The 16,099-nt window shown below is 37.6% G+C and overlaps 1 protein-coding gene across 1 annotated transcript in view; it reads left to right on the plus strand.

Annotated features, from left to right (window-relative positions):
• Positions 1-16,099, plus strand: part of LOC103594066 (Down syndrome cell adhesion molecule-like) — a gene marked incomplete at its 5' end in the record, with an annotated part of 80,626 nt that overhangs the window by 49,156 nt on the left and 15,371 nt on the right. The window contains one exon of the mRNA XM_008577255.1: positions 14,116-14,235. Within this exon, the coding sequence (XP_008575477.1) occupies positions 14,116-14,235 (120 nt within the window). The remainder of the gene's footprint in view (positions 1-14,115; positions 14,236-16,099) is intronic.

Below are 16,099 nucleotides of genomic sequence, written 5' to 3' on the forward strand. Positions count from 1 at the left end.
AAGTTTTCATTACAATAAGTATTAAAGAATGTCCTTCAAGTTAAAAGAAAATGATTCCCAGGAGAAACTTTGATCTATGACAGGGATGAAGATCTATTATATATTTAGCAATGAATTCATTACTAAATACAAGTTTTCATTACAATAAGTATTAAAGAATGTCCTTCAAGTTAAAAGAAAATGATTCCCAGTAGAAACTTTGATCTATGACAGGGATGAAGATCTATTATATATTTAGCAATGAATTCATTACTAAATATACAAGATATTTTATTCTAATTTTTATTTCCATTAAAGATATTTAGATGTTTAAACAATAATAACAATGTATTGTGGGAATTATTTATTTATTTATTTATTGAGGACTGGCTGGTATTGTGGGATTTATAGTATGCAAAAAATAAATGTGCCACAATAATGGCACAAAAAAATGAGGGGAAAGAGATGGAAGTTTACTCTTCTAAGATCATTTTTAAATTATATGTGAAGTGATACAGTGTTATTTGAACATAGACATTGATGGTTAAATATGTACAATGTAAACTCTAGAGCAATTGCCAAAAATGAAAAAAAGATGTACAGCTCTTAATCCAACAGAAGAGATAAAATAGAACAATAAAATATACTCAGTTAACCAGAAAAAAAGAATGAAGGTAACAAAGACGAGATGGGAAAAATGGAAAACAAATGGGTGGAAGGTAAACTTAAACACAATTCTCTCAATACATTAAGTGGACTAAATATACCAACTACAAGAAAAAAATTGTCAGTCTAAAAAATAAGAGCATTATAATTCATTATAATTAAATATAATTCATGACAAAATGTCTACGACAAGCACACTTTAAATGTAATGACACAAGCAGGTTAAAAGCAAAACAATATGAAATACCAATAATAAAAATCTTGATGGGCTGTATTAATATTAGACAAATTAGACCTTAGGACAAAAAATATTAGTATGAATAAATAAGGACATGTTATAATTATGAAGTGGTCAATTCATCAAGAAGACATAAAAATCTGATATATAGATGAACCTAATAATGGAACTTCAAAATACATAATGAAAAATCTAATAGAACTGAAAGGAAAAAGATAATAACCAATAATAACTGGAAAATTCAAAACTCCTTTCTCAGTAATTAATAGAATAAATAGAAAGTCAGTAAGAATGGAAAAATATTGAATAACAATATCAACCAACATAAAAAATTGATATTTATAGAACATTTTATCTAGCAATTGCAGAATATGCCTTTTGGATTTCTAAATAGTAAGAGACCATCTCAACAGTAAGAAAATAAATTTGTGTTGTTTATAGCTACCAAGTTTGTTGTAACTGATTACAGTAGCCATAGGAAACTAATATAAAGACAAACATCTCTATGGCTCCTAAAGACATTAATTAAAAGGATAATAAAAGAATATTATAGACAATTTTATGCCAATACATTTCACAATTTATATCAAATGCTTAATGATTTGAAAGGCACAAATTAACAATACAGACACAAGATAAAAGAGAAAAGCTGAATAGCTTTATGTCTGTAATAGGAATTGAATATTTTAATCAAAAACTGTCCCACAAAAACTGTAGGCCCAGGTGACTTCTTCTGCAAATTCTAACAAACATTTAAGAAAGATATAATAGCACTTATACAAACTCCTTCAGATAATAAAGGAAAAGAGAACAGTCCCAAAATTAGGACACATCATAACTCTAACATAAAAAGTTAATAAAGACATTGCCCAAAGAAAAAAATGCAAACTATTATTTCTTATGCATGTAGATGCAAAAAAAACCTTTAACATAATATTAGCATATTGAATTAGCAATATATGGAATGGATAACATATTATGAGAAAGGGGGCTTTATCACAGGAATGCAAGCTTGTTTAACATTCAAAAGTCAATCAGTAGAATTCACCATATTAAAAGAATAAAGTAGAAAATCCACAGAAATGAATAAAATAAATAAAAAGAATTTTCCAGAATTCAATATCCATTCCTGATTTTTAAAACCTCTCACAAACAAATAGTAGCAGGAAATAGTCTTAATATAATGAACGGCACCCATGAAAAATATATGGTATTTTACACTTTTTTCCATGACTGGGAATAAGGTAGGCATGTCTACTCCTAACACTTCTATTCGGCATTTTTCTTGAGGTTATAGCCTTTGTATTTAGGCAAGAAAAATAAATATAAGGCATTACATTTGTAAAGAAAGGTGCAACTGTGCCTACATTTGCAGGTGATAAGGGTAAGTACAGAGGAAATGTTAAGGACTCTGCCAATATGTATACTATAACAAATAAACAAACCTAGCAAGTTCACAGGATACAGAGTCAACGTGCAAAAATTAATTGTATTTTTATATACTAATGAAAACAATTAGAAAGCAAAAACATACTCTTCCAAACAGCAAATATTAACAGTTAACTTTAGCATACTATACACTGAAGACTACAAAATATTGATTAGAAATTAAACAATACTAATAAAAAGCCCAGCAAAATTTGTTATAGAAATTCAAATCTTTTCTAAAACTTAGATGGAAATGAAAAGGACCTAAAATAACCAAAGCAATTTTTTAAGAAAGAGCGAATCTGAAGGACTTAAACTACCTGACTATAATTGGACTAAAATTTAAAACTGGATCATTTTTGGTGCTTATGTTGTATAGAAGTTGTATAGATTCCATAAAAGGTCATCATTTTGATTTCAGAAAATCAATCACCTTTAAATAAACCCTAACCTAAGTTTAAGCAACTTTCTTTGGGCCTACTTTTCTTTTAATTTCAGTTGGTAAGATAATGACTAAAATGAGTTAATTAGATAGGAACTACAAGATATCCCTAACTCTCTAAGGAAGCATTCTCTATTTTAAAGTCTGTATTTGTAATAATCCTTATTTTGTTTCCTCAAAAACTTTCTAGTAAAGAGTTTAGTATTTCCTTGTGTTTTACTTGCTAGTGAAAGAAGAAAAAAAAGTTACTTAGCTGTACCCATTTAAAGCATCAGTGGGTAGCTACTAATATATTCTTTTACACCTGTTCCCAAATGAGTGCATTTTTCTATCCTTTAGTCCTTCTTCTCCTTATTCCATCATTAAGCAACAATGTATTAGCACATACTCATAGTTGCCAGGCCCTGGAATAGTCACTGAGATGATGAAAGCTCATCTGGTTCAGTGAAAGAGAGACAGATGGCAGATCACATGGTGGTGTGACCAGCTGTCAGGCAAACGTGCAAGAAGAAGGGACGCCAATGCTATCAGTCAAATATGTCTCCCCAAAGTCCATGTGTTGAAAACTTGTTCTTCATTGTAATACTATTAAGAGGATGGGAAATTCAATTATGGTATTTGAAAGGTGGGGCCTTTTAAGAGGCGATTAGATTGTGAGGACTGTACCCTCATAAATGCGTTGATCCATTGATGCTTTAGTGGGTTCTCATGGGCATGGTTTTGATGGCTTTATGAGGAGAGCAAGTGAGAAGCTTAGCTCTCTCTTGCTCAGCCCACTCTCATCATGTGATACCCCGCATCGCCACAGGACCCTGTAGAGAGTTCCCATTAAAAAAAAAAGGCCTGACCAGAAGTGTTTTCTGGATTTTGGACTTCCCAGCTTCTAAAACTGTAAGAAATACGTTTTTATTTCTTTATAAATTACCCAGTTTCAGGTATTCTGTTATAAGCAACAGAAACAGACTAATATACCTAACTTAGGTTAGGGGATATATGAGGCAGATTTCTGAAGGGAGAAGGGGATCCTGAAGGATTAGAAAATATAGCAGTTAGATAAGAAGAGAGATAAGAATACAACATCTTCCTGGAAGGAGGTCTACTACTTGCAGTGGAAGGGAGGCTTTAGAGAGCAGAATGCATGGTATGTGCACGGTATGTGTGGCTGAGAGGAAACTGCAGAAGAATGAGACCTCAGAGCTGACTTTGCTTTACATTTTGACATTTTTGTGTCCTAAGGAAAACGTCTAAAGGCCACAGGAATCTAGCAGGGAATTTAAAACAGAAAGATCATATTGTCAGTTGCAGGATGAGTCACGTACTGTAATAAAGTGAGACTAGGAACACAAAAGTCCAGCACGGAGGTCTCTGTAATCCATGTGACAAGTGGCAATGGTTGGAGCTAAGGTGGTGGTGGTAGGGATGGGAAGGAGGAGACCAATTTGAAAGATTCTTTGCAGGATTTGATGACAGTTATGTGAAGAGGCTTGATGACAAACATTCACTCCAAGAGAGCAGCTGGCCAAGGACTGTGCTGGATGTTTAAGTGGGGACTTACTACAAACCATGGAACATCTTCCTGGTCATCTGTTTTCCCTCTGCCCTTAGTACACAATAATTGGGATGAGGAAATTTCTCCCTGGATGGTTAATGTCTGCTCTGGGTAACAACCTTCTTCTCTATGACAGCTAGAGATCAGGCAGCTGCTCTTAGAACTCCAACTTTCTTGAAAGGCCAAGTATCTGACTTTTATCACTACCTGAGCTGGATTATATACTGAATAAGCTGAATAGATCTTGTATGTGAAATGATGACTTATTGTTTATCACTGCTGTTTAGAATAAAGAGCATTCCACATTGCAAACTGTGAGCTTACAATTAACTTTGGAAAACAATCTGTCATCTTCATGAAAAAATATGAAGATAGAGTTGAGGAAACACAACCCACATGAAAATAGCAAACAACATTAAATTGAACTGAGAAATGTTTCTCTCTCAGATGTGTTAAAAGTTTTGGCCTGAGATGTAGCTTGGGAAAAATAGAAATAGGAGGAGTTTAGAGACCTTGAAATTGCCTTGCCACCATGAGGGTGGTCTGAGAATCGTAAAGTGACAGACAATTAATTACAAGAGCAAAATGAACTCTGGCAAGAGAGAGATCAGTATTATTTCATATGCTCAAAGAAGGCTTCATGGAAGGAATGTACTCCATCAGCCTTTCTTTATAAGGTAGACTGTAGAAAGAAAAAGAAGACACAAAAACAAGAAGATCAAGGTGCACATTTCTGCTTGTTCATTTCCTGTATGACTTTGGAAACATAAGTGAATGTCTTGGAGCCTCAGTTTCCTCATCTGTAAAACAGGAAAAGTGAGACCTACCTCTTGGTGTTTCAGAGAGTTTAACTAGGTAACAATTGCCATGGCCTTAGCACCTGATGGCAAAGCCCTCCAAAGACTCTCCGTTTAATGAATGAGTAAAGGGAGGACAGAGTCACTGGGGCATGTCCCCGAGGTTGGCGAGGGATGAACAGCACCAGCTGAGACGCAGTGGCTGTGCCGTGGCCACAGTTAGTCCACGAGCAAGTACTTGCCTGATGCAGGAATGAGGGGGAGCCACAAACGTCCTTGAACCAATTGCCTGGAGAGAAGAAGACCAGTCTGCAGCAGTTAGTGGGCTGTGGCTCTGCAGATAAGAGAACTGGGGGAGGACCCACTCACCTGCAAGCCCGACTCCTGGACCCCTCCCTGCTTCCCACCTTCCCTCTTCTCCCTTCCATCTCCTTCCTTTCACCTCCTTCCTTGTCGACCTTGGGTAAGGCCCTTAACCTCTTTTCACCTCAGTTTCTTATTCATAAAATGGGATAATATCCATAGGGGCTTTCTGATGATTAAATAGAATAAGCAATGTACTTACCACAGTACTAACACGCAACAGCACCCAGTGGGTGGTAACTCCCCGCCCCCTTCTCCTTCCTTCCACTCACATGCATATGACTTTGGAACATGATTTAGGACATATCACACAAAAGACGCCATGGAAATCCCAAGTATGTGGCAATTAATGAGAATGGTGACCTTGGGAATACAGTCAAAAGGTAAAAATACAATGTATTTTTGAAGAAACTACAGAAGTTGTTGATAAATTGCATGTCAGAGATGGAAATGATAACTCAGAAATTTAAGCTGAAATGTAAAACAAATGGGTATGATAGAAATGGAATTGGGGGGCCCAATTTCTAGTTTTTTTTTATATCAAAGTTTTACAACCTTGAGTCATTGTAAAGCTTAGCACATTTTTGATAGCCTGGGTCACTAGGAAGATTTACGAAGACTTAATTTAAAATAAATTAGCTGTTATAAGAGCAATGTAAATACATATATATATAAATAAATAAAGCAAAAAAAATTCCTTAGCTCTTATGTGTGTGCCCCATGGCTTGCACTGACAGGGGACCAGTCGTCTCCCTAATATGCTCAGTGAGGTGACCTTGACATTAATGAAGCCATTTGGGGGAAATGTACTGGACCTGATGAGAGAATACACCTGCCCTTTGGATCTTAATATTGGCTCTGCACCTCTGGCAGGACAGCTGCCAACGCAGTAGTTTCTATCTGTGATTCCAAAAGTCAGTTTTCTCACTTCTTTATACAATGGGTCTGTTGTTTCTGGCTGTTGATCAGCTGCCATATAGAGAAACAAACACTATCTAAAAGCCTGCAGGTGACTTCAGTTGACAGGAAAAATAAAAATTATACGAGGCTACTATTTATTGCTATGTTTATTGATCAACTTTTTGATATTATATTTATGCTTTCATTTCTTTCTATTTCTTTTTTCTTTCTTCCTTTTCTTCTTTCTCTCTGTCTCTGTCTCTTTGTCTCTGTCTCTTTGTCTCTGTCTCTCTCTCTCTGTCTCTCTCACCCTTTCTTTCTTTCTTTCTTCTCTCAACAAGTATTTATTAAACACATATTTTATAATTATAATACATGTTGTTCTGGTACGAGGGATACCATGGTGTTTTAAACAGAGAGATGCAGTCCCTGTTGCATAGAGCTCAAATTCTAGTGCAGGAAAGAGATAATAGATGAGTAAACAATGTGAGTTATCTACAAGTACCAAGAAAATAAACGCTTAGAAAGAGGACTGAGAGAGAAAGGGATAGAAATGGTCTTTTAGGTAGGATGGACAGGGATTAATTTATCTTAAATTAAGTCTTTCTGAAGAGATATTTAATCAAAAACTTGACTAAATTGAAGGAGTGAGTCCCAGGGATCTATAGAAAGCAAGTCCCAGGCAGAGACCAACAACTACAAAGACTGCGAGTCAGGAGCAAGTTTTTCGTGATCAGAGGAGTGTGGGAAGATCTATGTGCCAGCTGTTCAGTAAGAGAGCAGGGAAAGTGTAGACAGAGAGACAGGCAGGAGCCAGGCCAACTATTCTCAGAGTGATGGGAATCATTGAATCTTAGTTTCCAGTGTCATAAGTTAAATCTTACCTAGACTTTGACCATTTACCATCTTGACTAAATGCCATCCAGCAGAGAATGGCAGTATTTACCTCCACATCCCTTCCCACCACCACGAAATAGATCCTAATTGTTCTACCTACAATAAAACTAAATTCCTGTCCCTATTTACAGCTAGTGAAAAATATGTTCATTCTTTGCAAATATGTAGCAACTTAGAAGCCATGAATTCCAAACACAAAACACTGGATTGCTTCTAAGATTAGAAAAATGCCTGTCCTGTTATAAACATACTATTTCTCCCTTAAAATCAACAAAAATGATTCCCCCATATAATTAATAGATGAGGCCAAAGATTTTAGTATTTTAGCATATGTATCAAATCACTCTTTTGGGGGAGGCAGGAGTGCTGGATAATGTGCTGTAATTATGTGAGAGAAGTTTGTGGCAAGAACGGCCTGCATTGCCTCTTGTGGATGTGACACAATTATTTGGTTGAACCTCTTCCACCAACTCTCTAAACACCCCCATCCCCACTAGAAAAATTGCTGTATTGAAAAACAACTATATTGGTAGGCATGCTCACTACAATATACCAAGCAAGTGTTATACAAATAAAAGGAAATCAAAATATAACTTCTTAAAGAAGGAAACCAGCAACTTTGGGAAATTATACAGCCAGACAATACAAAGTATTCAGAGTCTTTAGGTCCCATTATAAGTTTTGGTGCAAAATGCAACAATCCCAAAGGCTCCACATCCTTCATCTTGGGTTCTATAACTCGTTGCCCAGATCCCCCTGTGGGGCTTCCTGCTCTCCCTCAGACAGTACTTCTGCTGGGCTCATCCTACTCAAAAGTCCTTTGGCTTTGGGGTCACCCTGATCTGAGTTTTTAACTTAGCCACACTCCATTTCCCAATTATATACCACTGAAATAATAATATATATTCATTCATTTGTCTGTTCAGCAAATATTTGCAGGGTGCTTTCTATGTTACAGCACTGTGCCACATGCTGGGGATCCAATGGTCAGCAAGAAAGGAATGGTCCTTGTTCTCATGGGGCATACACCCTGATGAGGGAGACAGGCAGAAATATTTGCAGGGTGCTTTCTATGTTACAGCACTGTGCCACATGCTGGGGATCCAATGGTCTGCAAGAAAGGAATGGTCCTTGTTCTCATGGGGCATACACCCTGATGAGGGAGACAGGCAATTAAGCAAGCAATACCAAACAGGTGTGATAAAGGCTATGGGAGGTTAATAAAGGGTTCAGAGAAGCACTTAATCTCATCCACAGAATCAGAAAAGTTTTCCCAGAATAAGCGAGATGTGAGCTGAATAAGTGGGAGTTTGTTAAAGAGATGCAGAAGCATGTGCGGAGTTTGTTAAAGACCCAGCAGCTAGGACAATCTTGGGGACTGAAGAATAGACAGGATCTTAGAATCGCTGGAGCAAAGCTGGCAAGAGGGGAATGTCAAGAAGTGAAACTGGAGACCAAGGACTCAAGTCATAAAGAGCCTTCACAGCACTGTAAGAGTCTGAGTTGTAACAAGGAACAATGGGAACACACGATGTTAAGCACATCATCCAATTTGCTTCTTAGAAAAATACTTTAGGTTACTGCATGGAGGATGGATTCAAGTGGGGCAGTCAGTGGCAGGGAGACCAGTTAGGAGGCTGTTTAAGAAATTCAGATATGACACAATATTGGCCTTGTTTTAGGTTGAGTTCTCTTGAAAGTAGAGCATGAGGTACAGAATTGGCTGCAGATTGCTTATTTGGCATGTAATTCCTGTATCCTAGAGTAAGAGATTGGGAAAGAATGAGATTAGAAAGGGAGAAAAAAACAGGAAAAGTTGATTTAATGATCTAGTTGCTGCTGTGGGCAACTGGGGCTCTTTCATACTGGAAACCCTCTGAAGAATCACGTAGAACAGGGGCTCTCAAAGTATGGTTTTTGCACCAGCAGTCTCAGCAGCACCCAGGAACTTATTAGAAAAGCATAATCTTGGATCCTAACCTAGACCTGCTGAATCAGAATCTCTTGGAGTGGGGTTCAGCAATGTGTTGTAATCAGCCCTTCAAGTGATTCTGATACCCTCTAATGTTTGAGAAGCACAGGTATAGAACACACCTTTAGATCAGAATTGATCCACTGGATTGGAGGATGGGGAGGCAGAGCATTTATACCCTGACTCCTGTCCCTCACTGGTGGACAGTTATTTCACACATTTCTGGGTTGCATCAGTGAGGATGAGAAAAGGTTTGTGTCTTTGGAGAAGACCTGAGACAGTGAAGAGGATCCTGTCCTTAGTACAGTATTCTTGCCAAGTGTTTGGAGCCATCCATCCCAGGGGTGCTGAATCCAGATGGACAAAGAATGTGGCACATTACCACACACTGGACTAGGGCGTGACAGTGGAGGTGAAGAGAATCTGAGGATATGTGTTTGTGATACATTATTAACAACCATCAGTACCTGATACAAAGAGATGAAAGAAGGGAATGTGAAAGATAATTCTTGATTTGCCTTCTTGGGGACCTCGATGGATGGTGGTGACAGGAGCAGTTACCATTTTGGAAACTTGGGTTTGAGGTACCTCTGAAATATCTAATAACTGCTGGGATATGGTGGTCTATACATAAAGGGAAGATAAAGGCAATCGTCATATTGAGAGTGGGTGAAATAGTTCAGGAGGTGTATTGAGTATGGTGTGAAGAGGTTTGGGGATGATCCCCTGAGAAGCAGAGTGGATAACAGTGGGGGATCCTCTCTGGAATTAACAAGCAAAATAAGAATTGTCTTGAGGGGAATGCTGGGTGGACCCAAAAGAGATGACTTAGAGTATCTGAAACACACTGAGTACTCAGTAAATATTCACTTTTTTTTTTTTTTGTGACCGGTAAGGGGATCGCAACCCTTGGCTTGGTGTTGCCCGCACCACGCTCAGCCAGTGAGTGCACCGGCCATCCCTATATAGGATCTGAACCCGCGGCGGGAGCACTACTGCGCTCCCAAGCACTGCACCCTCCCCAGTGCGCCATGGGGTCGGCCCAATATTCACTTTTATTACTAAGTAACTCCTTGGAGAACTCCTGCTTTTCCCAGAAAAAATTCTTTGACTGTTACTTCATATAAAAAAGTTCTGGGTCAGACAATAGTTCTTTAACAAAGATCTTCACTTCTAATAAACTGCTCCTTGCTTCTAGAAAAAAAAATGGAAACTCCATTGTCCTTAGAGATATTGGTCATTCCTAGTACTTAGAGCACATGAGAATGGATGCCATTAATTGCATATTAAACATAGGGTCCTCATTCAAACACTTTTTCTTCTCTGGAATTTCAGTCTTACCTGGTGCAGCTCCTGTTTCAAAGTGATGGAAACTCTCTAGGGACTGTGTGACTTTTATCTCCACATTAGGCTCTGGGTGGGCAAAGAAAATCTATTTAGAAATGTAATATGTAATTAGGGGAAGGGGAGGTGAGGGGTGTAGGAGGTAAGTGATTTTCAGGGAAAATGAGTTAGTGCAGAGAGCAATGGCCTGGGACAAAGAACGTGTGAGCTGAGGTGGAGGTGGTAGGACGGTAAGGGGCAGAAGATCACTATGAGCAAAGGTGGTCTTATTACACAGACAAAGTCCCCCAGGTAATCTCTTGAAGCTGCCCTCAGAAGAATAGATGAAAAGTCAGTCTCTTCTCTGTGGTGGCTAAGACTTCCTGGTTGTTTGATGAGATTCCTCAGGCAGGGATCTTAGGACAATTGTATTTTAACAACCTCAACTTTTTTTTTTTTTTTGAAGCTCTTACAACGAGAAAATGGAGGGGACACATCTGGGTGGGAGGGGGGAGAGGGAGGAGGGAGGGAGGTTTTGGTGATGGGACACAATAACTAACTACATTGTATATTGACAAAAAAAAAAAAAAAGAAATGTAATACAACTTTTGCCAGGAATCTACCTTTCTACACTTCCCAGGCAAAACTCAACCCAAGTACATACTTATGGGTGTATAATCTTAGGCACCTGGTCTCTGGTCTGCTCAGTGTGAGCACCTGTGTGATTCCAAGCTCAGAATTCTTATTATAATTCAAAAGTTACCTATATATTTATTGATACATAAGAAACCACTTAGGTACTGAATATTTAAATTCATGAGTCTTCTATCAACTTTTAAAGGACAGGTATATAATCTAGAGCTCTTTCTTTTATGGCAATTGTCAGAATTCAGTTTGTTCATGCACTTAGTAATATATAGCATTTTCTCAAGGTGGACTCAAGTTTCATGATATACGAACTTAGGATCAAATAACTGAGCTATTAATTATTCTCTTTGCCATAGGAAAAATGAGAAGCCTACTTATTTCTGAAGCTTCTTTTCTTAGGTTTTCATGTGACTGTGGATTAGTGTGGGTTTCTGAAGAGAGAGTTTCAGTCTGAGAGCAAAGGAGTGTGCGTGGGGAGCCCACTAGCTGCTCCCACAAGTATCTAGAGCAGTTTTCAGTAATGAGAGAATAGAATTATTCTTCTAACTCAGGGGCCATTTCCATCTGCAATAACCTTATGCACACTTCCAATATGTCAATGATTATTTCCCGTGTAAGTCTCTTTGGTCAGTTTTTAAGTAACAACTCTTTGGATTAGAATCAAATTGAGGAGAGGCGTCATGGATCAGTTATGATTGCACATTCTTCCAGAGGAAATGCAAGAGATTAGTTACGTATCCATTTAATAAGGGATTTCTTTCTCTTAGCAAAATTTGAGCCAAAAAGAGCACAGAATGTAGATGACTGCAGATTTGTCTTCCACCCTGGGAAGAATCACTCTGGCATGACTTCTTAAACTTGGTAATCTGCCCTTGAGATTGATTCTTCATTTTTACTGGGAAACTTTGCCCTACATGATTTGTAGCATTTTCCTAGAAATAATTTCCTCACCATGAGACATCATCCTATATATTCTTTTTTAAAATATATTCACATTTTATTTAACGTATTCATCTCAGAATATCATTTTCATGAAGTAAATAGCTTACTGGTTAAGCAATATCTCAGAGACCTATTGGCTGTGTAAATTATTGATTTCATCTATAAATTGGAAAAATTGTTCATTAAGGACAGGTCAAAGCTGGACATAATCTGCATATACTAAATTAAACAACACTCCTCTACTACTTTCTATCTTCTAAGCAATATCTCAGAGACCTATTGGCTGTGTAAATTATTGATTTCATCTATAAATTGGAAAATTTGTTCATTAAGGACAGGTCAAAGCTGGACATAATCTGCATATACTAAATTAAACAACACTCCTCTACTACTTTCTATCTTCTGGCCACCGTTCTGAGAACTTTTAAAATCTTAATTCATTTGAGCCTTATAACAGTCCTATAAAATGGGTACTTTAATTATCCCCAAATGCATATTAAGAAATTGAGGCCAAGAGACATTTGATACCTCGAACAAGATTATCCAACAGGGCGTAGCTGAGCTGGAGGTCAAACCGGGGTGTTTAGCACTTGATTCTGTTCTCCTAACCTTCACTCTGTTGCCTCTCCATGTGTAACACTTTCTACAAAAAGCTGGGCTAGAACATTAAAAGCAATTTCTTCTCCAGAAACATAGCAGTGAGTTACATTTCCAGCTGCTCCTTGTGTCTTGATACTGGTTCTTCCTCCTCGGTTATCTTTTGGCCAAAGTGATCTTCACACAAATCATTTTAACATTCTTCTAAGCCCCTTAATAACTTAGACCATAACCTTCTCCTCAGTCCATCACATGTGGTAGCTGGGATTCCTACCTATTATAACACATAGGCCCACTATTCTGTCTCAAAATGGAGAATTGTGGATATCACAAGGCAAACAAGATTAGCCTTGCTTGGAATTGTCAAAAGGAGAGGAAGATCCGCTAAGCATCTCATGCACGGTGGATGTAACCCTTCTCCTTTCACATAATCTGTGACCGCCTCATAGAAGGTCCACTCCACAAGGAACCATTGATCTACTGGGAAAGATTCAGGGATTATAACACTTTCAGATGCTGCCTTTTCTAGAAGAATTTTTATCTTCTCTTTAAGAGAAAACTCGAACACTCTTAAAAATCACAGTAGCTTACCTAAAAATATTGGCTTTCTTTTTCTTTTTCTTTTTAAGTTGGTATATTTTAAGCAGAGTAAATGTTGTTTTGGGTAGGGATGGATCTTTCCAGCACCTCACTTAATTCATTAATCTGATATTTATTATAGGTACACTATAAAGCCGTGACAGCATCTTACTTCAGCTGGCCTCCGTAGTCCCCCTTTTACCCGGAATGGTGCTGACATATGGAATAATGGTCTATGTGTCATCATCAGGTTTTTGGAAAAAGTTCAATACCGTGTTTTGTTCTTTATTGCTTTTAGGTTGTATCTATTAATTCTCTCTTTATCTATTATTAGAGGAAAAATAGACACTAAGTGCTTTGAACAGTTCACGCACAAGAGGAATACTTATCCTTGATAATTACTATTTGAGGAGCAAATATATGTTTTATCTGTTCTTTAAATGGTTGTTCTGATTCTGTTTTCAATGGAGTGAATTTCTGAAGATCTTTGATAACACAAATCGAAAGCACAATGTCACATCCCCTTGGTGTCCTCAGATCACACTCAAGAAGCCAGTGTTCCCCAGCGCAAAGTAACTTCCTTCTACCAAAGCTCATTGATATGAGTAAGAAAAATTGCCAGCACTGATTGCTTCTCTAATTTGTTCCAAACTGAAAAACTTGTTTATATTTTCCCACACATGTAAAACATCGTTTGTATTTTAATATTCATTAAATTTCAACAAATTTCTTGAAATCACACCTTTAATCAGTGAGGTCTTGTCTGAATTTTTGGTGACATTTCTCTTTTTTCAGTTCCTCCCAAGTTTGTGGTTCAGCCACGGGACCAGGACGGGATTTACGGCAAGGCTGTCATCCTCAACTGCTCTGCTGAGGGTTATCCTGTACCCACCATTGTGTGGAAATTCTCTAAAGGTATGAAGTTACTTGATCTTCTTGTTACCAGCCAAACAGACATTATGTTAAAGGGTTGGGTGAGCATTTCTAGTCTTTCCAGACATATTCCTTGCAAGTAGGTAGGTCATCCCCGTCTACACCAGCTCTGTCCTTATTCACAGACACCCCTGGTCATCCACCTAAATGTTTCTACTCAGACCATGCAAGAGTCTGTTTTGGTCTAACAGGCCTTTGCAAAGACCATGAAGGGGAGGCAGGTGATTCATGTGGGTTATTTTAGCACCTGGGAATGCACCACCTTGCCCAATTATATTGGATAACTATGGTTTGCAGAAAGACCACTGCAAACCTGTACATGTGGAGATATAAGTGTGAATTGACACAGATACTCATAGTTGGAAAGTTATTTCCACAGTATTTATATATGTGAGAGTAAGTGGGTTTAAAAAGTTAAAAAATAAAATTGTTGATTTTTAAAATTTACCTAGTTATCTTAGAATATACACAAAGTACATATTATCTCCTTGGTATGCTCTTTTTATAAAGAGTCAAACATATCCTATGTCCTATTATGCATGTTCAATGTTCCCGGCTTCCTCTTAGAACATGGAGCAGCGTTTCCTGGTTTTCAGGTAACACTGTAAACAGTACATAAGTAGAAATGTGTCACATGGAAATTAATGGTGGAGTCATTTTAGACACTGGAAAAATAATTTATGTTCATCATATTGTGTTCTTCAGAAAGGTTCCTTAACTGTGCTTGTGAACGTTTTGGAAGTTCTCTTTCTTTTCTTATTCAGGCATTTGAATTCCATAATTTATCAAACAGTCGAGGGCCAATACACACTGGTGGGCTCAGTGAATCAGTCAATCATGATCATGTTTTCTAACAACCTAAGACCTACTATATGGGTTTAATTGTTATGGGTGTATTTGTTTCTTTGTTTTCTTAATCATGGTTCTTATTCTGGACGTTTCTTTTTAAAATAACATGTTGCGTTTTCTTATTATGAACACAACAATCCAAGGAAAAGCAAAGGGTGCATTTGCCACAACCCTCCTGATGTATATCCTTCAAAGGAGAAGAGAAGAGGGAGGGAGGGAACATGGGGCTAGACACTGTGTGATTGGGAGAGCAAAAAAATGAAATTTTTAAAAAATCCCCTAGACAGCTCTCCTGTAGCACACCGCATACAACGTCCACGCGAAAAGCACTTTGTTCAAAACTAAAAATCTATTATTCAGGGTAGCTGCCCTTGTGACTTTATTTTAGGCAATGTTTGAAGCCTCATATTGCATTATGACATAGAAACAGGTAAACAGCATAAATTATTAGTTTATATCGGTGTGCATATTTGATATTATGAACATTTTTTGTGAAACTTATCTTATTCAAAGTTATTTTTAATGCCTGCCATTACGTCGAAGTCCCCTGTATCTCCCTTAGGTTGTTTCCAGTTGTTCACTACTGTAAACACTGCAGCAGTGAACGTCCTTGCCTGTTAACTTGATGTGCACATGTGTAACTGCTCTCTTGAGGGAAATTTCTAGAAGTAAAGTAGCAGGACCATGTGTACAGCTCTTGGTCTGTACTGGTCAAGAGTCCTTTGGCCCCAGCACAGAGAGTGTGTGTGTGTGTTGCTCCCTGCTCACCAACTCAATAGAACCTTTTTCTTTGTCTTTAATTTTTAACATCTGATGGGTGAAAATGCCTTTCCATTTTAATTTGCATATTTAGATTATTAGTGATGTTTAAAATGAATTATCCTGTGTTTACTGACATTTCTATTCTCCTTTTGGGAATTTCTTATTCATGTTACTTGCATACTTACCTTCATCTCCTCTTTATTGGCAACAGTGTTTTACATAGATTGAATAACTC

The sequence above is a fragment of the Galeopterus variegatus genome, unplaced genomic scaffold (genome assembly GCF_000696425.1).
Source record: "Galeopterus variegatus unplaced genomic scaffold, G_variegatus-3.0.2 Scaffold1470, whole genome shotgun sequence".
In the NCBI taxonomy this organism is placed as follows: domain Eukaryota; kingdom Metazoa; phylum Chordata; class Mammalia; order Dermoptera; family Cynocephalidae; genus Galeopterus; species Galeopterus variegatus.